The sequence below is a fragment of the Thalassophryne amazonica genome, chromosome 15, assembly GCF_902500255.1.
Source record: "Thalassophryne amazonica chromosome 15, fThaAma1.1, whole genome shotgun sequence".
Lineage (NCBI taxonomy): Eukaryota > Metazoa > Chordata > Actinopteri > Batrachoidiformes > Batrachoididae > Thalassophryne > Thalassophryne amazonica.
In genome coordinates, this window is record NC_047117.1 from 93,644,820 (window position 1) to 93,668,323 (window position 23,504).

The 23,504-nt window shown below is 42.8% G+C and overlaps 1 protein-coding gene across 1 annotated transcript in view; it reads left to right on the plus strand.

Moving 5' to 3' along the window:
* Positions 1–695: 695 nt before the first annotated feature.
* Positions 696–23,504, plus strand: part of armh3 (armadillo like helical domain containing 3) — a 55,894-nt gene continuing 33,085 nt past the window's right edge. The window contains 13 exon segments of the mRNA XM_034188461.1: positions 696–833; positions 14,647–14,756; positions 14,833–14,889; positions 15,115–15,261; positions 15,360–15,467; positions 15,552–15,644; positions 18,504–18,578; positions 18,664–18,750; positions 19,702–19,758; positions 19,834–19,877; positions 20,839–20,869; positions 20,871–20,900; positions 21,048–21,094. Of these exon segments, the coding sequence (XP_034044352.1) occupies positions 14,655–14,756; positions 14,833–14,889; positions 15,115–15,261; positions 15,360–15,467; positions 15,552–15,644; positions 18,504–18,578; positions 18,664–18,750; positions 19,702–19,758; positions 19,834–19,877; positions 20,839–20,869; positions 20,871–20,900; positions 21,048–21,094 (878 nt within the window). The 5' untranslated portion in view covers positions 696–833; positions 14,647–14,654.

Below are 23,504 nucleotides of genomic sequence, written 5' to 3' on the forward strand. Positions count from 1 at the left end.
AATAATAATAAACAGCGCAATTACAATAGGGTCCTCGTAGGACGTTGCCTACTCGGGCCCTAATAATAATAATAAATAATAATAATAATAATAACAGCGCAATTACAATAGGGTCCTCGTAGGACGTTGTCTACTCGGGCCCTAATAATAATAAATAATAATAATAATAATAATAACAGCGCAATTAAAATAGGGTCCTTGTAGGATGTTGCCTACTCGGGCCCTAATAATAATTAAACAGCGCAATTACAATAGGGTCCTCATAGGACATGCCTACTCGGGCCCTAATAATAATAAATAATAATAATAATAATAATAATAATAATAATAAACAGCGCAATTACAATAGGGTCCTCGTAGGACGTTGCCTACTCGGGCCCTAATAATAATAAACAGCGCAATTACAATAGGGTCCTCGTAGGACGTTGCCTACTCGGGCCCTAATAATAATAATAATAATAATAATAATAATAATAAACAGTGCAATTACAATAGGGTCCTCATAGGACATTGCCTACTCGGGCCCTAATAATAAACAGCGCAATTACAATAGGGTCCTCGTAGTACGTTGCCTACTCGGGCCCTAATAGAGGGAATGAAAGAGTTGGGAGAAGAATCACCTCACCACCGGCCCAGGCGCTGACACGAAACACTAGGGGGCGTAACGACTTGTTGCTTGAACAAACCACGTGACCCGGGCACTTTGATACACGTTTCGAAACACTGCTTCGTTTACATGGAGGTTTCGAAGCTTGTTTCGAGCACGCCCCTCATATGCTAGCAGAAGCTACATGTTCTCTATTTACAACTCAGGATTTTATCCTTTAACTGAGGTAAGAACAAACAACACTGCATTGTTTAGCTCATGACGTTCCGTTACCACGATAATAACAATAACAGCGTCAAAAAGTGCCACCGTTGCTGTTAGCTCGTTAAAGGCAGGTATATGTGCTAGCTTAGCGTTAGCCTCATAGCGCTTTTAAATAACTTATCTGTTTAAAATAAAAGTGCTCGTTAACATCATCGTATCTGAAGATAATCAAAGTTCTTTGGCTAACATAATTTCTCCTAACTGTGTCTAACTAGCTCAATGAAGTGACATAAAACCACATTTAATGAGCTACATTTATTATTATTATTATGGGGAGGTGATGGTGTAGTCCTGTGGTTAAGCGTTGGGCTTGAGACCAGAGGATCCTTGGTTCAAGTCCCAGCCTGACCGGAAAATCAGTAAGGGCCCATGGGCAAGTTGCTCCCAGTGTGTAGTGAGCACCTTGTATGGCAGCATCGGGGTGAATGTGAGGCATTATTGTAAAGCGCTTTGAGCATCTGATGCAGATGGAAAAGCGCTATATTAATCCAGTCCATTTACCATTATTATTATTATTATTGTTATATGCATATGTTGCGGACAGCATCTCACCATGTCATTTAGGTCCTTAAGACTTTGAGTAAATGCTTCAGGGGAGCATTAGCATGGCAAAACCTTTTAGCTTCTGCTGGGGAGCTCCGCCCACCATACCCCTCACCTTTTTAAGCATTTTTCTCTTTTTTTGCCTTTCAGCTGACCCCCCTAATTACAGCCCTCTTAAACCCCTGCCACTTTTTAATGTAGATGTAAATTAATATTCAACGTTTTCAGCTAGTTGACAGTAGGGCTGTACAATATGGCCAAATTATCATATCTCAATATTGTCATATCAGTATGACGTACAATATGACTATGATTTAACACAAAGTGCAGCAACAGTGAAAACTGAAAAAGTGAAAACCTTCTTAAACAAACAGTAATAATACCACACTCATTTTACACTCATCATAAGGTTAGGATACTGTGCCCTCCAAAAGTATTGGATTACTTGGTATTTCAAACATTTTCATTTGTTTATGCCATTTTAAAGACAAGAAATACAAAAAAATAAATAAAATTTTCTAAAATTATCTTACTCAAACTGAAAGCAAATCTCTAAAACTTGATCAAACTTGTAATAATAATCAGTTTCATGCCACTTTTCAAGTCAGGGGATGGAAACATGAACATTTCCAAGTCACTGAATATGTCTTGGACTTTACTTACATCAGTTATGAAGAAATACAAAAGTTTCTTTGACCAAAACATCAAATATAGTCTTTCATCTCAAATGTACTTTCTGTCAAATTGTAGCTGAACTTTCAGGTCTTCTGTTTAAGAAAATCCTCCTCTACACCACTTCATCAGGAAGCTGGATTTTATATTTTTTAATTAATTTATATCAGGTTGTAGAGATTTGCTTTCAGTTTGAGTTAAGGAAGATAATTTTAGGAAAAAGATGTATTTGAAATAGAATAAACAAATTAAAATGTGTAAAATACATATAAAATACATACATATAATACATATAAAATACATACATATAAAATACATGTGTAAAATACTTTTGAGGGCAATTAGTGCAGCAGATAACAGAATATTTATAGAGGAATCCTTCAAATCTGGAAAGAAGCACCAAAGTTGGCACAAATACTCCTTAGACACTACTCTTTTGAAAAACTGAGTAGCCACTTGAATTTTCAGTAAGCGGCCAGGTAGGGGTCAATGAAGAATTACACAGGGGTAAAAGTTAAAAGATGCTCCAATCATATAGAAAACTACACCACATTATTTGCCTGATCATAAAGATTCCCAAAGGTATAGTTTGGCCTGTCTGTGACTGAATGTTATGGAGTTATGAGGTAAAGCAGCAGGAATGGTGACAAAGGTCAGTTTCAGTTTGTACAGGGGTCAAAAGTTAAAGTTGCTCCAATTTTGGTAAAAAAAAAAAGATGCAAATTATTGGTTGAGTTAATCGGGTTTTAAAAGTAACAGTTTGCATCATGTGTCATGCTTTGTTCATGTTACAGTGTAACATAATACGAGGGCTGTCCATAAAGTATAGGTCCTTTTTATTTTTTTCAAAAACTATATGGATTTCATTCATATGTTTTTACGTCAGACATGCATGAACCCTCGTGCGCATGCGTGAGTTTTTCCACGCCTGTCGGTGACGTCATTCGCCTGTGAGCACTCCTTGTGGGAGAAGTCGTCCAGCCCCTCGTCGGAATTCCTTTGTCTGAGAAGTTGCTGAGAGACTGGCGCTTTGTCTGATCAAAGTTTTTTCTAAACCTGTGAGACACATCGAAGTGGACATGGTTCGAAAAATTAAGATGGTTTTCAGTGAAAATTTTAACGGCTGATGAGAGATTTTGAGGTGATACTGTCGCTTTAAGGACTTCCCACAGTGCGAGACGTCGTGCAGCGCTCTCAGGCGCCATCATCAGCCTGTTTCAAGCTGAAAACCTCCACATTTCAGGCTCTATTGATCCAGGACGTCGTGAGAGAACAGAGAAGTTTCAGAAGAAGTCGGTTTCAGCATTTTATCTGGATATTCCACTGTTAAAGGAGATTTTTTTAATGAAAGACGTGCGGTGCGGCGGCACAGGAAAAACACCTCCGTCTTGATAACCATTTGTAAAATCCAGGCGGCTTTTGATGGCTTTCAGTGGAGTGAGTATATGAGAAATTGTTTAAACAGCTGGACATGTTCCAACTTGTCCTTAAGGCTTCCAACAGAGGTGTTTTTCCTGTGGCGGAGCGTCGCGGCGGCTGCGAGCCGACGCGCGGACCCGTCCGCACGTCTTTCATTAAAAAATCTCCTTTAACAGTGGAATATCCGGATAAAATGCTGAAACCGACTTCTTCTGAAACTTCTCTGTTCTCTCACGACGTCCTGGATCAATAGAGCCTGAAATGTGGAGGTTTTCAGCTTGAAACAGGCTGACGATGGCGCCTGAGAGCGGTGCGCGACGTCTCGCACCGTGGGAAGTCCTTAAAGCGACAGTATCACCTCAAAATCTCTCATCAGCTGTTAAAATTTTCACTGAAAACCAGCTTAATTTTTCGAACCGTGTCCACTTCGATGTGTCTCACAGGTTTAGAAAAATTTTGATCAAACAAGCGCCAGTCTCTCAGCAACTTCTCAGACAAAGGAATTCCGACGAGGGGCTGGACGACTCCTCCCACAAGGAGTGCTCACAGGCGAATGACGTCACCGACAGGCGTGGAAAAACTCACGCATGCGCACGAGGGTTCAAGCATGTCTGACATAAAAACATATGAATGAAATCCATATAGTTTTTGAAAAAAATAAAAAGAACCTATACTTTCTGGACAGACCTCGTATGTCACATGTCATAGAATCCAATGGACATTGACCTTGTTTGACCTATATTTTGGAGACCAAACATTCAGTGCTGTCAAAAACTATTCCATTTATTAATCCTATTAACTCAACCAATAATTTGCATCACTTTTTACCTAAATTAAAGCAACTCTTTACCTTTTGACCCCTGTACAAACTGAAATTGACCTTTGTCACCATTCTTGCCATTTTTACCCCAAAACTCCATAACATTCAGTCATAGATAGTCCAAACTATACCTTTTAGGAATCTTTAAAATCAGACAAGTAACGTGATGTAGATTGGAGCATTTTTTAATTTTGACCCCTGTGTAATTCTTCAATTGACCCCTACCTGGCTGCCTACTGAAAACTCAAGTGGTCAGTCATTTTTTTAAAGTGTAATGTCTAAGCTGTATTTGTGCTGAATTTGATGTTTGTATCACCATTTGAAGGATTGTTTCAGTTATCTGCTGCACTAATAAGCCAACAGAGCATGGACCAGCTGCTGTCTGTTAGCTTAAAAATGTGTATACAAGACCCCTGAATTAAAGGAGAAATGCTGCTTTTAACAACCTGGACCTCATTCCTGGCATAAAATACTGTCGTTTACTCACCAATGTAAGTTTGGTGTGATTAGAAGTCCATAGTTCAAGCGTCGTGTTCAGTTCATATCTGAAGCAAACATTTTTCTTCTTCTACTAAGGTGGATTAGAACTTTTTATGGTACACAGCACCAACTACTGGACAGGAGGAACCTGGCAGTCAATGTGACTCACTGATTTCAAAATGCAACTCTTGTTGTGTGGTGCCGTGACATGTCATGGCACCACACATCTGATTGAAAGAGGCACACGACCACCCCACCACCAATAAAGCAAAACTGCGCATTTCAGAGTGGCCTTTTATTGTTGCCAGCCTAAGGCACACCTGTACAATAATCATGCTGTCTAATCAGCATCTTGATATGTCACACCTGTGAGGTGGGATGGATTAGCTCAGCAAAGGAGCAGTGCTTACTAGCACAGATTTAGACAGATTTGCCAACAGTATTTGAGAGAAATAGGTACAGTTGTTTGCAAAGGTTTGGGCACCCCTGATAATTTTCATGATTTGCCTTTATAAATTTCTAATTCTTTAAACAAAATTGGGCAGGTGCATAAATTTGGGCACCCTTGTCATTTTATTGATTTGGATACATTTAGCACTAATTATTGGAACACAAAATTGGTTTGGTAAGCTCATTGACCCTTGACCTCCTTACACAGGTGAATCCAATCATCAGAAAGGGTATTTAAGATGGACATTTGCAAATGTTTCCCCTCTTTGCATCTCTTCTAATGAGTGGCAACATGGGAGCCTCTAAACAACTCTCAAATGACCTGAAACAAGATGTTCAACATCATGGTTTAGGGGAAGGATACAAAAGCTATCTCAGAGATTTCAGCTGTCAGTTTCCACTGTGAGGAACATAGTGAGGAAATGGAAGACCACAGCCAAGTACTAGTTAAGGCCTGAAGTGGCAGGGCAAGAAAAATCTCAGATAAACTGAAGTGTAGGATGGTGAGAACATAGTCAACCCACAGACCTGCTCCAAAGACCTACAGCATGATCTTGCTGCAGATAGTGTCTCTGTGCATTGTTCAACTATACAGCGCACTTTGCAAAAAGAGATGCTGTATGATGCTGTAATGCAGAGAAAGCCTTTTCTGCATACACGCCACAAACAGAGTTGCTTGAGGTATGCTAAAGCACATTTGGACAAGCCAGCTTCATTTTGGAATAAGGTGCTGTGGACTGATGAAACTAAATTGAGTTATTTGGACATAACAAGGGGCGGTATTCATGGCTGAAAAAGAACACAGCATTCCAAGAAAACACTTTCTACCTACAGTAAATTTGGAGGTGGTTCCATCATGCTGTGGGGCTGTGTGGCCAGTGCAGGTACTGGGAATCTTGTTAAAGTTGAGGGTCACATGGATTCCTGTCAATGTTAGCAGCTTCTTGAGAACAATGTTCATGAATCAGTGACAAAGTTGAAGGTGCGCCGGGGCTGGACCTTTCAACAAGACACGACCCTAAACACTGCTCAAATCTACTAAGGCATTCATGCAGAGGAACAAGTACAACGTTCTCAGTCCTCAGGCAGTCCACAACTCAGTCCACAGATCTGAATATTATTGAAAATCTGTGGTGTAATTTTAAGTGGGCTGTTCATGCTCGCAAACCAACAAACCTGAGATGTTTTATAAAGGGTTCCGGAGCACAGCGGTGTTCTGCTGTATCTGTTAGCTGTTTGAACTGAGCTGTTTGAGTTCTTTGAATTAACAGTCTTTTTCAAGACTTTTTTACTTTTTTTTACTTTTTCACCGTGCTCCAACGCCTAAAGACGACCTCTAACGGTCGAAGCATCGCGACGGAGCTCTTTTATCAGCTAACCTTCATCAGCGTTGGCAAGCTAACTAGCTTGCTAACGCTTTCGTTTTTATTTTTATTTTATTTTTTAGCACTGTTGTCGTGCTGCTCCACAGCCTGCCTAGTGGATTTTTATTTTATTTTAGCACTGTTGTCGTGCGTTACCTGTGCTGCTCCACAGCCTGTCCAGTGGATTTTTATTTTATTTTTAGCACTGTTGTCGTGCGTTACCTGTGCTGCTCCACAGCCTGTTCAGTGGATTTTTATTTATTTTTGGCGCTGTTGTCGTGCGTTGCCTGTGCTGCTCCACAGCCTGTCAGTGGATTTTTATTTTATTTTTTACCACTGTTGTCGTGGGTTACCTGTGCTGCTCCACAGCCTGTCCAGTGGATTTTATTTTATTTTTAGCACTGTTGTCGTGTGTTACCTGTGCTGCTCCACAGCCTGTTCAGTGGATTTTTATTTTATTTTTTAGCACTGTTGTCGTGCGTTACCTGTGCTGTTCCACAGCCTGTCCAGTGGATTTTTATTTTATTTTTTACCACTGTGTCGTGTGTTACCTGTGCTGCTCCACAGCCTGTTCAGTGGATTTTTGTTTTGTTTTTTGGCACTGTTGTCGTGTGTTACCTGTGCTGCTCCACAGCCTGTCCAGTGGTTTTATTTTATTTTTTACCACTGTTGTCGTGTGTTACCTGTGCTGCTCCGCAGCCTGTCCAGTGGATTTTATTTTATTTTTTTTTTTTTTATTTTGTTTTTTTTTTTTTTAGCACTGTTGTCGTGCGTTACCTGTGCTGCTCCACAGCCTGTCCAGTGGATTTTTATTTTATTTTTAGCACTGTTGTCGTGCGTTACCTGTGCTGCTCCACAGCCTGTCCAGTGGATTTTTATTTTATTTTTTACCACTGTTGTCGTGCGTTACCTGTGCTGCTCCACAGCCTGTCCAGTGGATTTTGATTTTTTTTTTATTTTTGTGGGCGCTGTTGTCGTGCGTTACCTGTGCTGCTCCACAGCCTGTCCAGTGGATTTTATTTAGCGCTGTTGTCGTGCGTTACCTGTGCTGCTCCACAGCCTGTCTAGTGGATTTTTATTTTGTTTTAGCACTGTTGTCGTGCGTTGCCTGTGCTGCTCCACAGCCTGTCCAGTGATTTTTCTTTTTATTTTATTTTATTTTTTAGCACTGTTGTTGTGCGTTACCTGTGCTGCTCCACAGCCTGTCCAGTGGATTTTTATTTTATTTTATTTTATTTTTTATCACTGTTGTTGTGCGTTACCTGTGCTGCTCCACAGCCTGTCTAGTGGATTTTTATTTTATTTTAGCACTGTTGTCGTGCGTTACCTGTGCTGCTCCACAGCCTGTCTAGTGGATTTTTATTTTGTTTTAGCCTGTTGTCGTGCGTTGCCTGTGCTGCTCCACAGCCGGTCCAGTGGATTTTGATTTTGATTTTATTTTTTTTGGCACTGTTGTCGTGTGTTACCTGTGCTGCTCCACAGCCTGTCTAGTGGATTTTTATTTTATTTTTTACCACTGTTGTCGTGTGTTACCTGTGCTGCTCCGCAGCCCTGTCCAGTGGATTTTTATTTATTATTTTATTTTATTTATTTATTTTAGCACTGTTGTCGTGCGTTACCTGTGCTGCCTCACAGCCTGTCCAGTGGATTTTTATTTTATTTTTTAGCACTGTTGTCGTGCGTTACCTGTGCTGCTCCACAGCCTGTCCAGTGGATTTTTATTTATTTTTTACCACTGTTGTCGTGCGTTACCTGTGCCTGCTCCACAGCCTGTCCAGTGATTTTGATTTTGATTTTATTTTTTTGGGCGCTGTTGTCGTGCGTTACCTGTGCTGCTCCACAGCCTGTCCAGTGGATTTTTATTAGCGCTGTTGTCGTGCGTTACCTGTGCTGCTCCACAGCCTGTCTAGTGGATTTTTATTTTGTTTTAGCACTGTTGTCGTGCGTTGCCTGTGCTGCTCCACAGCCTGTCCAGTGGATTTTTATTTTGTTTTATTTTTTAGCACTGTTGTTGTGCGTTACCTGTGCTGCTCCACAGCCTGTCCAGTGGATTTTTATTTTGTTTTAGCACTGTTGTTGTGCGTTACCTGTGCTGCTCCACAGCCTGTCTAGTGGATTTTTATTTGTTTTAGCACTGTTGTCGTGCGTTACCTGTGCTGCTCCACAGCCTGTCTAGTGGATTTTTATTTTGTTTAGCACTGTTGTTGTGCGTTACCTGTGCTGCTCCCAGCCTGTCTAGTGGATTTTATTTTGTTTTAGCCACTGTTGTTGTGCGTTACCTGTGCTGCTCCACAGCCTGTCTAGTGGATTCTATTTTGTTTTAGCACTGTTGTCGTGCGTTACCTGTGCTGCTCCACAGCCTGTCTAGTGGATTTTTATTTTGTTTTAGCACTGTTGTCGTGCGTTGCCTGTGCTGCTCCACAGCCTGTCCGGTGGATTTTTATTTTTTTTTTATTTTTAGCACTGTTGTTGTGCGTTACCTGTGCTGCTCCACAGCCTGTCTAGTGGATTTTTATTTTATTTTAGCACTGTTGTCGTGCGTTACCTGTGCTGCTCCACAGCCTGTCTAGTGGATTTTTATTTTGTTTTAGCACTGTTGTCGTGCGTTGCCTGTGCTGCTCCACAGCCTGTCCAGTGGATTTTTATTTTTATTTTATTTTTTAGCACTGTTGTTGTGCGTTACCTGTGCTGCTCCACAGCCTGTCTAGTGGATTTTTATTTTATTTTAGCACTGTTGTCGTGCGTTACCTGTGCTGCTCCACAGCCTGTCTAGTGGATTTTTATTTATTTTAGCACTGTTGTCGTGCGTTGCCTGTGCTGCTCCACAGCCTGTCCAGTGGATTTTTATTTTTATTTTATTTTTAGCACTGTTGTTGTGCGTTACCTGTGCTGCTCCACAGCCTGTCTAGTGGATTTTTATTTTATTTTAGCACTGTTGTCGTGCGTTACCTGTGCTGCTCCACAGCCTGTCTAGTGGATTTTTATTTTGTTTTAGCACTGTTGTCGTGCGTTGCCTGTGCTGCTCCACAGCCTGTCCAGTGGATTTTTATTTTTATTTTATTTTTTAGCACTGTTGTTGTGCGTTACCTGTGCTGCTCCACAGCCTGTCTAGTGGATTTTTATTTTATTTTAGCACTGTTGTCGTGCGTTACCTGTGCTGCTCCACAGCCTGTCTAGTGTCGGATTCCCTGTTTGGGAATCCGCTAGCTTAGCGTAGCTACTAGCTCTTAGCCGTTTTAGCATGGCGGCTTCTCCTGTCTTTCCCGTACTTTTCTGCTCTGGGTGTGAAATGTTTAGTTATTCCTCGGCCTCTTTAGCAGTAACGGTACATGTAATAAGTGCAGCTTATTCGTAGCTTTGGAGGCCAGGCTGGGCGAATTGGAGGCTCGGCTCCGCACCGTGGAAAATTCTACAGCTAGCCAGGCCCCTGTAGTCGGTGCGGACCAAGGTAGCTTAGCCGCCGTTAGTTCCCCCCTGGCGGATCCCGGGCAGTCGGGAAGGCAGGCTGACTGGGTGACTGTGAGGAGGAAGCGTAGCCCTAAACAGAAGCCCCGTGTACACCGTCAACCCGTTCACATCTCTAACCGTTTTTCCCCACTCGACGATACACTCGCCGAGGATCAAACTCTGGTTATTGGCGACTCTGTTTTGAGAAATGTGAAGTTAGCGACACCAGCAACCATTGTCAATTGTCTTCCGGGGGCCAGAGCAGGCGACATCGAAGGACATTTGAAATTGCTGGCTAAGGCTAAGCGTAAATTTGGTAAGATTGTAATTCACGTCGGCAGTAATGACACTCGGTTACGCCAATCGGAGGTCACTAAAATTAACATTGAATCGGTGTGTAACTTTGCAAAACAATGTCGGACTCTGTTGTTTTCTCTGGGCCCCTCCCCAATCAGACCGGGAGTGACATGTTTAGCCGCATGTTCTCCTTGAATTGCTGGCTGTCTGAGTGGTGTCCAAAAATGAGGTGGGCTTCATTGATAATTGGCAAAGCTTCTGGGGAAAACCTGGTCTTGTTAGGAGAGACGGCATCCATCCCACTTTAGAGGGAGCAGCTCTCATTTCTAGAAATCTGGCCAATTTTTTGGGATCCTCCATACTGTGACTGTCTAGCGTTGGGACCAGGAGGCAGAGCTGTGGTCTTATACACCTCTCTGCAGCTTCTCTCCCCCTGCCATCCCCCTATTACCCCATCCCCGTAGAGACGGTGCCTGCTCCCAGACCACCAATAACTAGCAAAAATCTATTTAAGCATAAAATTCAAAAAGAAAAAATAATATAGCACCTTCAATTGCACCACAGACTAAACAGTTAAATGTGGTCTATTAAACATTAGGTCTCTTTCTTCTAAGTCCCTGTTGGTAAATGATATAATAATTGATCAACGTATTGATTTATTCTGCCTAACAGAAACTTGGTTACAGCAGGATGAATATGTTAGTTTAAATGAGTCAACACCCCGAGTCACACTAACTGTCAGAATGCTCGTAGCACGGGCCGGGGGCGGAGGATTAGCAGCAATCTTCCATTCCAGCTTATTAATTAATCAAAACCTAGACAGAGCTTTAATTCATTTGAAAGCTTGTCTCTTAGTCTTGTCCATCCAAATTGGAAGTCCCAAAAACCATTTTATTTGTTATTATCTATCGTCCACCTGGTCGTTACTGTGAGTTTCTCTGTGAATTTTCAGACCTTTTGTCTGACTTAGTGCTTAGCTCAGACAAGATAATTATAGTGGGCGATTTAACATCCACACAGATGATGAGAAATGACAGCCTCAACACTGCATTTAATCTATTATTAGCTCTATCGGCTTTGCTCAAAAAGTAAATGAGTCCACCCACCACTTTAATCATATTTTAGATCTTGTTCTGACTTATGGTATGGAAATAGAAGACTTAACAGTATTCCCTGAAAACTCCCTTTTGTCTGATCATTTTTTAATAACATTTACATTTACCCTGATGGACTACCCTGCAGTGGGGAATAAGTTTCATTACACTAGCAGTCTTTCAGAAAGCGCTGTAACTAGGTTTAAGGATATGATTCCTTCTTTATGTTCTCTAATGTCATATACCAACACAGAGCAGAGTAGCTACCTAAACTCTGTAAGGGAGTTAGAGTATCTTGTCAATAGTTTACATCCTCATTGAAGACAACTTGGATGCTGTAGCTCCTCTGAAAAAGAGAGCTTTAAATCAGAAGTGTCTGACTCCGTGGTATAACTCACAAACTCGTAGCTTAAAGCAGATAACCCGTAAGTTGGAGAGGAAATGGCGTCTCACTAATTTAGAAGATCTTCACTTAGCCTGGAAAAAGAGTTTGTTGCTCTATAAGAAAGCCCTTCGTGAAGCTAGGACATCTTTCTACTCATCACTAATTGAAGAAAATAAGAACAACCCCAGGTTTCTTTTCAGCACTGTAGCCAGGCTGACAAAGAGTCAGAGCTCTATTGAGCTGAGTATTCCATTAACTTTAACTAGTAATGACTTCATGACTTTCTTTGCTAACAAAATTTTGACTATTAGAGAAAAAATTACTCATAACCATCCCAAAGATGTATTGTTATCTTTGGCTGCTTTCAGTGATGCCGGTATTTGGTTAGACTCTTTCTCTCCGATTGTTCTGTCTGAGTTATTTTCATTAGTTACTTCATCCAAACCATCAACATGCTTATTAGACCCCATTCCTGCCAGGCTGCTCAAGGAAGTCCTACCATTATTTAATGCTTCAATCTTAAATATGATCAATCTATCTTTGTTAGTTGGTTATGTACCACAGGCCTTTAAGGTGGCAGTAATTAAACCATTACTTAAAAAGCCATCACTTGACCCAGCTATCTTAGCTAATTATAGGCCAATCTCCAACCTTCCTTTTCTCTCAAAGATTCTTGAGAGGGTAGTTGTAAAACAGCTAACTGATCACCTGCAGAGGAATGGTCTATTTGAAGAGTTTCAGTCAGGTTTTAGAATTAATCATAGTACAGAAACAGCATTAGTGAAGGTTACAAATGATCTTCTTATGGCTTCGGACAGTGGACTTATCTCTGTGCTTGTTCTGTTGGACCTCAGTGCTGCTTTTGATACTGTTGACCATAAAATTTTATTACAGAGATTAGAGCATGTCATAGGTATTAAAGGCATTGCGCTGCGGTGGTTTGAATCATATTTGTCTAATAGATTACAGTTTGTTCATGTAAATGGGGAATCTTCTTCACAGACTAAAGTTAATTATGGAGTTCCACAAGGTTCTGTGCTAGGACCAATTTTATTCACTTTATACATGCTTCCCTTGGGCAGTATTATTAGACGGTATTGCTTAAATTTTCATTGTTACGCAGATGATACCCAGCTTTATCTATCCATGAAGCCAGAGGATACGCACCAATTAGCTAAACTGCAGGATTGTCTTACAGACATAAAGACATGGATGACCTCTAATTTCCTGCTTTTAAACTCAGATAAAACTGAAGTTATTGTACTTGGCCCCACAAATCTTAGAAGCATGGTGTCTAACCAGATCGTTACTCTGGATGGCATTTCCCTGATCTCTAGTAATACTGTGAGAAATCTTGGAGTTATTTTTGATCAGGATATGTCATTCAAAGCGCATATTAAACAAATATGTAGGACTGCCTTTTTGCATTTACGCAATATCTCTAAAATCAGAAAGGTCTTGTCTCAGAGTGATGCTGAAAAACTAATTCATGCATTTGTTTCCTCTAGGCTGGACTATTGTAATTCATTATTATCAGGTTGTCCTAAAAGTTCCCTAAAAAGCCTTCAGTTGGTTCAGAATGCTGCAGCTAGAGTACTGACGGGGACTAGCAGGAGAGAGCATATCTCACCCGTGTTGGCCTCCCTTCATTGGCTTCCTGTTAATGCTAGAATAGAATTTAAAATTCTTCTTCTTACTTATAAGGTTTTGAATAATCAGGTCCCATCTTATCTTAGGGACCTCATAGTACCATATTACCCCATTAGAGCGCTTCGCTCTCAGACTGCGGGCTTACTTGTAGTTCCTAGGGTTTGTAAGAGTAGAATGGGAGGCAGAGCCTTCAGCTTTCAGGCTCCTCTCCTGTGGAACCAGCTCCCAATTCAGATCAGGGAGACAGATACCCTCTCTACTTTTAAGATTAGGCTTAAAACTTTCCTTTTCGCTAAGGCTTATAGTTAGGGCTGGATCGGGTGACCCTGGACCATCCCTTGGTTATGTTGCTTTAGACGTAGACTGTGTTTCATAATTATTGTATGGCCTTGCCTTGCAATGTGGAGCGCCTTGGGGCAACTGTTTGTTGTGATTTGGCGCTATACAAGAAAAAAGTTGATTGATTGATTGATTGAAGAAGAATGGTCCAAAATACCTTCAACCAGAATCCACACTCTCATTGGAAGTTATAGGAAGCATTTAGAGGCTGTTATTACTGCAAAAGGAGGATCTACTAAATATTGATGTATTTTTTCTGTTGGGGTGCCCAAATTTATGCACCTGCCTAATTTTGTTTAAATAATTATTGCACACTTTCTGTAAATCCTATAAACTTCATTTCACTTCTCAAATATCACTGTGTTTGTCTGCTCTATGATATAATTAACTGAAATTGCTGGTCCAAAGAAAAAAAAACAATGATTTATAAAGGAAAATCATGAAAATCATCAGGGGGGGCCCAAACTTTTACATACAACTTTATTTTGTGTAGATAGAAAAATGTTTTAGATGTTTGAGTTCAGCTCATGAAAAATGGGAGCAAAATCAAAAGTGTTCTATTTTTGTTCAGTATGACAGCTTTAGTCCCCCGTGAGGGTAAATCTGCTGGTCCAAGTCCAAGCTGTGTTCTCTGAAGATGTCTACTGTCGCAAAAACAAAATAAAATCTGATTGTACAAATTGTAAGATTTGAAATTTATGCCAATTTTAAATGAATCATTTTAACAAAAGTGTAAACTTTATCAGACTGATCTTTAATCCTAGTGGGTTTAAAACCCAGATGATCTGTTTTTGTTTTTGTTTTTTCGCCTTCAGAACTCGTTATGTCTCAGGTGGAGAAGAAAGCAGGTCTCTTGAGGAGGACGTCATCCTCCAAAAAACCCTTAAAAGAGAAGGTGGTGCTGATGTATGATGAGATCTTTGCGGTGAGTATTGACTAAGAAACGTCTGTGTCAAATGTGCACATTCACATGTCAACGCTCGTCTGTTTCTCCAATTTAGAAAGACGATCCAGCCAAAAACAATCCTCGCTTCTGGGACGAGCTGTTTCTTATGAAGGTACAGAAACACCTCAGGAGCAGCAATCGTGTCTGACACAAGATTTAGATTCAAACCTGGCAGAAGGTTCAAGTAGATCTCAGATCTCTGCCAGGTTCCACAGTCCCTGGATTTTGTTTTGTCACCGGTGTGTGAAGGATTTTGTGAACCACCGGTGACAAAACAAAAGTGGTGGATGAGCTTGTATCTAACCCAGCGCTCATCATTTTCCTCCATGTGCATCAGGTGAATCTGGAGTATTTGGAGTCCAAGTTGGAGAGTGTAGATGGGGAGGAGGTCCAGCGCATCCAGGACAACATCAACTCTTTGTTCCATCACTGTGTCCAGGCTCTGGGAGATGAGCACCAGATCAAAGTGGTCAACGCCCTGCAGGTACCGAGTCTCTGTGCGCTCACCTGTAGGTCCGAGTTCTTGTTTGTCCAAATGCTGCTTGTAAGATGAAATTTTGAGTCGTCAGTTTCCTTTCCCAGACTCTCTGTGCACTTTTTCGAGGCGTTCATCAGAAGAACAAGTCAGCGTCTGGCTTTGACATCATCAACATGCTCATGGGGTTTGACAAGGCTGAACAGCGGATGAAGGTCTGTGGGGAAATCTGGGTGTGGACATTCACGTAGTGAGAGACAGAGGTGGCTGGAGTTTTCATGGTGTCTTCTGTCATTCAGGACCTGATGGAGAGACTGGACAGTCTCCTGTGTGGAGATGGATCAGAGAGTCTGAAGAGTCTTTGTCTCAAACTGCTGCTGTGTCTGGTGACGGTGAGATGGATCTCTGATCAACGGAATTGATGGTTCTTGGTCCAGTGAGACATCGGCATCACTTTGACCAGCTAACCCTTTCTGGCCCAGTCACACGGCAATTAACAAAGGGCAAAGAAGCCCAAATGAAACAAGAAATCTGGACTTTCATTGACTTTTGTTGGCATCGTTTAACCTTCACGCAGCTTCGGTCTTGCAGCTGGCGCTTCGTCAGGATTTTTAAACTGTTGAAAAATTTGAACGAATGCTGCCGGAAACCTCAATTCCTCTGTTTCGTTTTGCTGTCGTTTTTGACGTTTTTTTTAAATCGTTTGCTTAGTTTTTGTAACGTTGGTGTTTAGTTTGACTTCGTTTGACCAGCTGAATGTTTTCAAACAGTACAGAAGCCGTTTCTGAAGTTGCTGCTGCGTTCATGTACTGTTGGAAATTACAGGGCAAACTCAACTGTTTGCTTAGATTTTTTTATCTGGGGGGGGAGGGTCAGCTTCACTGGGCTCAGGCACCTTATATTGGCCAGAATGAATCTTTTGTGTGGATACAATTAATTATTTTACCAAAAATAAAATGAAAACCACGCTCCTGCCACAAGCAACTGTTGAATTTGAAACAACAAAAAAGTTGTGTAATTTCCAACAGTACTTGAACACAGCGTCAGCGACAGCAGCAGCCCTTGCGTGTGCTTATTATTTTTTATTAAATATGACAACAATAACAATATGAGTGTATGAATGACAATCCAGTCCTTCTGTCCATGTGGCAACAGGTAGATAATTCAGATGATTATATAAAGAGCTGTTCTGGAAGGAAGAATTCACTTTGTGGATCAGCTGCAGCTGGTGGAAATAACCACACGAGTCAATGTGCGTTCACACGGACTGATCAGTTTACTGCTCTGATATATTCAATCAACTTTACACTTATATTTATTCACCCTTTTGACAGTTTTCTGTTATAAATCAATATATATGGCTTAGTAATGTAATACAGTGATACAGCAGTGACCACGGCACACCAGAGTTTTTTTCTTTTTTTTTTTTAAATTGGAGCAAGACAATTCTGATGAGGAGGAGATGATCCCTCTTTTGTTCTGGACGAGGATCCAAAGCAGGTGGACTCACCGACGTGCGCACAGATCTCCACAGCTTCTGTTTGCAGTTTCTCCAGGACTCAGGTTCTATGAGCTCCGTCCCACTGCAGAGTCCTGGAACTCAGAGATGCAGACACACACTGCTCCAGCTGTGGCTCGTTTAATCCATCGAGATCAACGTTAGCTTCGGTTTCATTTTGTTTCTGTTTTGTCCCTTTTGCACTCTTGGTTCACAAGCTATTCGGTGATAAAGCTCGTTCGTCCCCCTTTTCTCAACAAATTGTGACTTTTTTACTTTTTCCCTTCATTCAGGAATAGCCGTGTGACTGGACCATTAGCCTAGACTCGTGTGTCTTACGTCACACTGACAACGTGAGGAACCTTGGGGTAATTTTTGATCCTATGTTGTCCTTTGACCTCCACATTAGAGATATTACGAGGACTGCCTTCTTCCACCTGTGAAATATAGCAAAGATTCGTCCCATCTTGGTGTCTCTTCACTGGCATCATGTCCCTGTGAGATCAGGTTTTAAGGTTCTGCTAGTAGTCTATAAAATTGTTCATGGCCTGGCACCTCCCTACCTAGCTGACCTAATTAAACCCTACGTACCGGCCCGGGCTTTGCGTTCTCAGGGTGCAGGACTACTTTGTGTCCCTAGGGTGAATAAGAAGTCTGTGGGTCACAGAGCTTTCTTTTATCATGCCCCTGTTCTGTGGAATGATCTCCCTGCATCAATAAAACAGTCAGGTTCTGTGGAGACTTTCGAGTCCAGACTTAAGACGCACTTATTTTTCCTAATCCCCTACTTACCTTTCGTATGACTAGCATACTGGCATAGTACAGTTCTATGCTTTTTATTCTTTTAATTCATTTTATTAGGAAATGGAGTGGGCCGCGGCCTCAACTTTACCTAAATTCTGGGTCTGTTAGTGAAGCTTAGGGCTAGTGGCCGGCGATCACCTTAGTATTTCTTCTGTTTTTCTTGTTGCTTAATGCTTCAGATATCTGCCACTGAGATAGATGATGACTGGAGGCAATTTGAAGCAGAAATAAGGTGATAATCAGTGAACCGCAGCTCCAAAATGACACATGCGCGGTGAAGGCGGGGGGGATTTTTAGGGGGTACCGTATGGTTAGCGACACTGGCCATTATTTGCAGAAACAGTGTACAGACGGGACGACAGGGTTAGGGTTAGGGTTAACTTCCCTAGGTAACTTCCCCAGCCACAGTTGGCTCCCGTTCACAGCACAATGCAGATCAAAAGTCTTGTCCAAGAACACAGGCAGCCTGAGGTACACACCTGGAATCGAACCCTGGTCTTTAGGATGATGGTCCAACTCCACTCTGCTCCCTTTCAGGTTCAGTTTTAAAGTTTTCCTGACAGGACTTTTCCAGCCTTCTCGAGTGGTTAGCTGGCAAAGAGGTGTAGAATTAAGTGAAACTGAGCGTAAGAATGGTGTCAGCAGGTCCAGGTTCCCCCGGACACCTAGGCCCCATTACAGTTAAGGTCTAATGGTTCCCTCCTCAGTTCAAAAAACATCCTCTCTACTCAGAAAACCTCTACGACCTCTGAGTGCCTCTGGGTCATGCACATCAGGCCAACGGGCCTCAGCTGATTGTGGGCGGAGTTTAAATGTCAGACATGCAGCTGGCTGGAACTTTGAGGCCAGATGCGGAACCATGTTCGGAGTGGAACTTCTGTGTTTGTTGCGTCGTATTATTTGCATTTTCAGGACATGTGATGACTGTCATGGATAAATCTGTTGGCAGGTAACAGACAACATCAGTCAGAACACCATCCTGGAATATGTGATGATCAACAGCATCTTTGAGGCAATTCTACAGGTAAAAAAAAAAAAATGACTGCAGCTTTGGAAACATTCACATGTCCTAGGGCTGTGATTGTCTGTGCTTCTTGTCTCTGTCACAGATTCTGTCAGATGTGTCCAGCAGGGGGCAGCATGGTTACGATGCTGTGGTTCTTTTGGCTCTGTTGGTGAATTATAGGAAGTATGAGGTTTGTGTGTAAAGATCCAGAACATCGTATACTTTGTTTGTTTTTTACTCTGTGTATGTGTGCACGCGTCATAACACCACAAAGTCTTTTCTTAGTACATGACACATGAGTCAAATCATCAGGAAGTCTGATTTAAAATCAGGAAACCGTTTCACTGCCGCCTGAAAGAGACAGTCAGGTGAAGTCCTCAGTCAGGTGAAGCGTGGGCGTGTCCTAAGCCAGGCGAGGCGTGTCCTCGGCCAGGTGAAGCGTGTCCCAGCCAGGTGAAGCGTAGGCATGTCCTCGGCCAGGTGAAGCGTTGACGTGTCCTTGGGCCAGGTGAAGTGGGGCGTGTCCTAAGCCAGGCGAAGCGTGTCCCAGCCAGGTGAAGCGTAGGCGTGTCCCGGTCAGGTGAAGCGTAGGCATGTCCTTGGGCCAGGTGAAGTGGGGCGTGTCCTAAGCCAGGCGAAGCGTGTCCCCAGCACATGTGAAACCGTTGGCGTGTCCCCGGCCAGGTGAATCGTGTCCCTGGCCAGGTAAAGACAGGGAGTGTCCTCGGTCCTCTGTCCTGCTGGGGTTCTCACTGAGATGGGCCATGCGTGCCTGATTATTAATAAGTAACTGTTCAGTTGACACCAATAATTTCAGGTCTCAGGTCCACAGGGACCTGAGACATCCAGTCCTCACCTGAGGTCACTAGTTAAGAGTACAAGTCTAACAACCAGACAGGAAGTAGCAGATCAGATGTCAGATTGGTGTAGGATAATGATAAAGGTTTGTTTGTAATAACCAAACAAGAATGTTGTTGTTTTCCTCAGCAGGAGAAAAGATTTGATGCATTTTAAAAGCTGAAAAGTGGCCACACATTTAACTTATTTACAAATCTTATATTTAGCAGGTTTGTTCTCATTAATGTAATATTTTTTCCATTCTAACTAAAAGCTCATAATTTGTTCTTCTGTCTCTCATTAGTCTGTCAATCCGTACATTGTCAAACTGTCCATCATGGACGACGAGCCGACACTTGACGTGAGTGTGTTGCTGTGGAATAATGAACAGTCTGTGTGTTGGAGGCTGTGAGTACATGCTTTTTTCTGTCTCCAGGGAATGGGGATGGTTGTCCACCACGCTCTGACAGAATATAACAGGTGAGATCTAAAAACCTCCAGGTGCCAGAAGAGTGTCTTTAGTGATGGTTCACTCGGTGGTTTGAGCTCATTTAGTTTGAAGTGTTCTGTTTCTATTTTGGGGAAAACAGAAACAGCTCCTTTGTTCTGGAGTTATTAATATCTGACAGTCAGTCAGGTAGTTTTTCAGGAGCAGGTCTGTGTACGAGTATGTGACGCATTAAAGCTCTGACCACTTCAGTACTTTTACTGATGATCTGAATGAACCCTGCTTCATGAACCACCTACAGTCAGAGCTTTTAGGTCACAAACACTTTCATTGGAAACAAAAAAGACTCAGCTGCCTGGATTTTACACATTTTTGTTTTATCACATCCAGTCACGAGGAACAAATTGGGCTTTTTATACAAAAACGTGTAATGTTAAAGTAAATCTCCACAACATTCAACAAAAATATGAAAGTTTCCTTTAATGTAAACTACCTGAATCAACACTTTTCCAGGCGTTTTCTTTAGTCAGTCTGGATGAACACATGAACATTTCCATCAGTCATTAAGAAATGCAAACAGCATGGTACTGTATGATAAACCTGTCTGGAGGAGGCGGTGACCGTGCAAGAAGGAGACTAGTGAGGGAAGACACCAAGACACCCGGACAGCTCTGAAGGAGACTAGTTGAGGGAAGACACCAAGACACCTCTGAAGGAGACTAGTGAGGGAAGACACCAAGACAGCTCTGAAGGAGACTAGTGAGGGAAGACACCAAGACAGCTCTGAAGGAGATGAGAGAGGAAACACCTACAGACTCTGATACGTGTCTCCTGGGGAGATGAGCTGGATTATGTTTTACAGTTATTTTGTATTACAAACACATTTTATTGTACATTTTTAATATATCTGTTGTTATTTGATATTTGTGGCTAATTATTTCTCCTCTTTCTGATTGGCTGCTGTGTTTTGTACTCGTGGTGTTTCCTGTTTAGACAGTACAAAGACAAAGAGGAGGAGAATCAAGGGTGGATTCTTCTCCACACTCACCAGTATGGTACAGTCTTGCCCCCCACCCACGCGCACACACACACACACACACACACAACGTCTTTATTGCTGTTACTGATGGAGTGCAGCTTAGCACCGATGTGGTGTCACTACTGTTTGATTTGGTCGTGGTGTGATGGTTTTCTGTCCACAGGTGGGCAGCATGTTTATCGCAGATGCCGATGAGAAACTCTCTGTCCAGTAAGTCCACCTCAGTCAGATCTGATCAGTTCAGCCCCGGTCTCTCACACATGTAGTCACTCCCACAGATTTCATGTCTGTACGTGAAGCTTAATTTCAATTCAATTTTTTCCAGTTTTATTTAATTTATCAGCACCATATCAAAAACAAAGCGCCTCAAGACAGTAAGGTCTAACCTCACCAACCCGTAGAGCAAGCACAGAAGCCAAACAGTAGTAAGAAATAACTCCCTGATGAGTATGAGGAAGAAACTCAAGCAGACCAGACTCAGAGGGGGCGACCCACTGCTTAGACCATTCTAACAGTTACAAGGTTTTTACAAGCTGAAACCAGAGCAACAATCCAAAACACAGTCCATTATAGAGATGACCATGCAAGCAGTTGTGCCGCAGGCAGGGGGGTCATCAGCACCCTGGGATGCAGGGCCAGCCTCCATCCCTCACACCATCAGTGGGGCGTGTCCTTACCGGCCGAGCATATTCCAAAAGCAGACTGCAGTGTGCTGAATCGGCTGCAGCCATGCATCTCATGGTCAGTCCAGCACCCTGTGGTTTGTAGCAGCTGTCAATCTTGATGTCTTCGGCACATCAGACAGAGAGGAAAAAAGCAGAATCAGTCAGGCGGAAAGCTGCACCTACAGTACGAGTTCATCAACAGAAAACAGAGAACTACTAAGGTGATCACGACTGCTAGCCCTAAGGTTCACTAACAGACCCAGATTAGTTGAAGTGAGGCACAGACCTGTTTCCTTATAATAAGATGATTTAAAGGGATAGGAAACAATGTTACCATGCTATGCCAGTATGTTAGCCATACGAGAGGGAGAATAAGTGCAGGGAGATCATTCCACAGAACAGGGGCACGATAAAAGAAAGCTCTGTGACCCGCAGACTTTTTATTCATCCTAGGGACACAAAGTAGTCCTACACCCTGAGAACACAGAGCCCGGGCCAGTACGTAAGGTTTAATTAGGTCAGCTAGGTATCAAATCTGCAGTGATTAAACCATTACTTAAGAAATCTAATCTTGACCCTAGTGTATTGAAAAACTATTGGCCGATATCAAATCTATCATCCATCCATCCATCCATCCATTTTCTTCCGCTTTATCTGTAGTCGGGTCACGGAGGCAGCAGCTCAAGCAAAGCCGCCCAGACCTCCCGATCCACACACACCTCCCCCAGCTCCTCTGGGGGAACCCCAAGGCGTTCCCAAGCCAGCCGAGAGATGTAGTCCCTCCAGCATGTCCTGGGTCTTCCCCGGGGCCTCCTCCCAGTGGGATGTGCCCGGAACACCTCTCCAGCGAGGCGTCCAGGGCATCCGGAAAAGATGCCCGGCCACCTCAACTGACTCCTTTCGACATGGAGGAACAGCAGCTCAACTCCGAGCTCCTCCCGAGTGACTGAGCTCCTCACCCTATCTCTAAGGGAGCGCCCAGCCACCCTGCGGAGGAAACTCATCTCGGCCGCTTGTACTCGCGATCTCGTTCTTTCGGTCATGAGCCAAATCTCATGACCATAGGTGAGGATTGGAATGTAGATCGATCGGTAAATCGAGAGCTTTGCCCCCCTACTCAGCTCTCTCTTCACCACGACGGTCCGATACAGCGACCGCATCACTGCAGATGCTGCACCGATCCGTCTATCGATCTCACGCTCCATCCGTCCCTCACTCGTGAACAAGACCCCGAGATACTTAAACTCCTCCACTTGAGGCAAGGACACTCCACCGACCTGAAGAGGGCAACGCACCTTTTTCCGGTTGAGAACCATGGCCTCGGATTTGGAGGTGCTGATTTTCATTCCGGACGCTTCACACTCGGCTGCAAACCGCCCCAGTGCATGCTGAAGGTCCTGATTTGATGAAGCCAACAGAACCACATCGTCCGCAAACAGCAGAGACGAGATTCTGTGGTTCCCAAACCAGACCCCCTCTACACCCTATCGCAGTAGTCCAATCTCTTCTAGATTGGATTTCTGTTTTACCACAGTCCAGCCTTTGGGGTCTCCAATTGGTTCAAAATGCTGCAGCCAGACTTTTGATATGAAGCAGAAAGTTTGACCACATTACACCCATTTAGGCGTCTCTTCACTGGCTTCCTGTCCCAGTGAGATCAGATAAGGTTCTGTTACTAGTCTATAAAATTGTTCACAGACTGGCACCTCCCTACCTAGCTGACCTAATTAAACCCTACGTACCGGCCCGGGCTTTGCGTTCTCAGTGTGCAGGACTACATTGTGTCCCTCGGGTGAATAAGAAGTCTGCGGGTCACAGAGCTTTCTCTTATCATGCCCCTGTTCTGTGGAATGATCTCCCTGCATCAATAAAACAGTCAGATTCTGTGGAGACTTTCAATTCCAGACTTAAGACGCACTTATTTTCCCTTTCCTATGGCTAGCATACTGGCATAG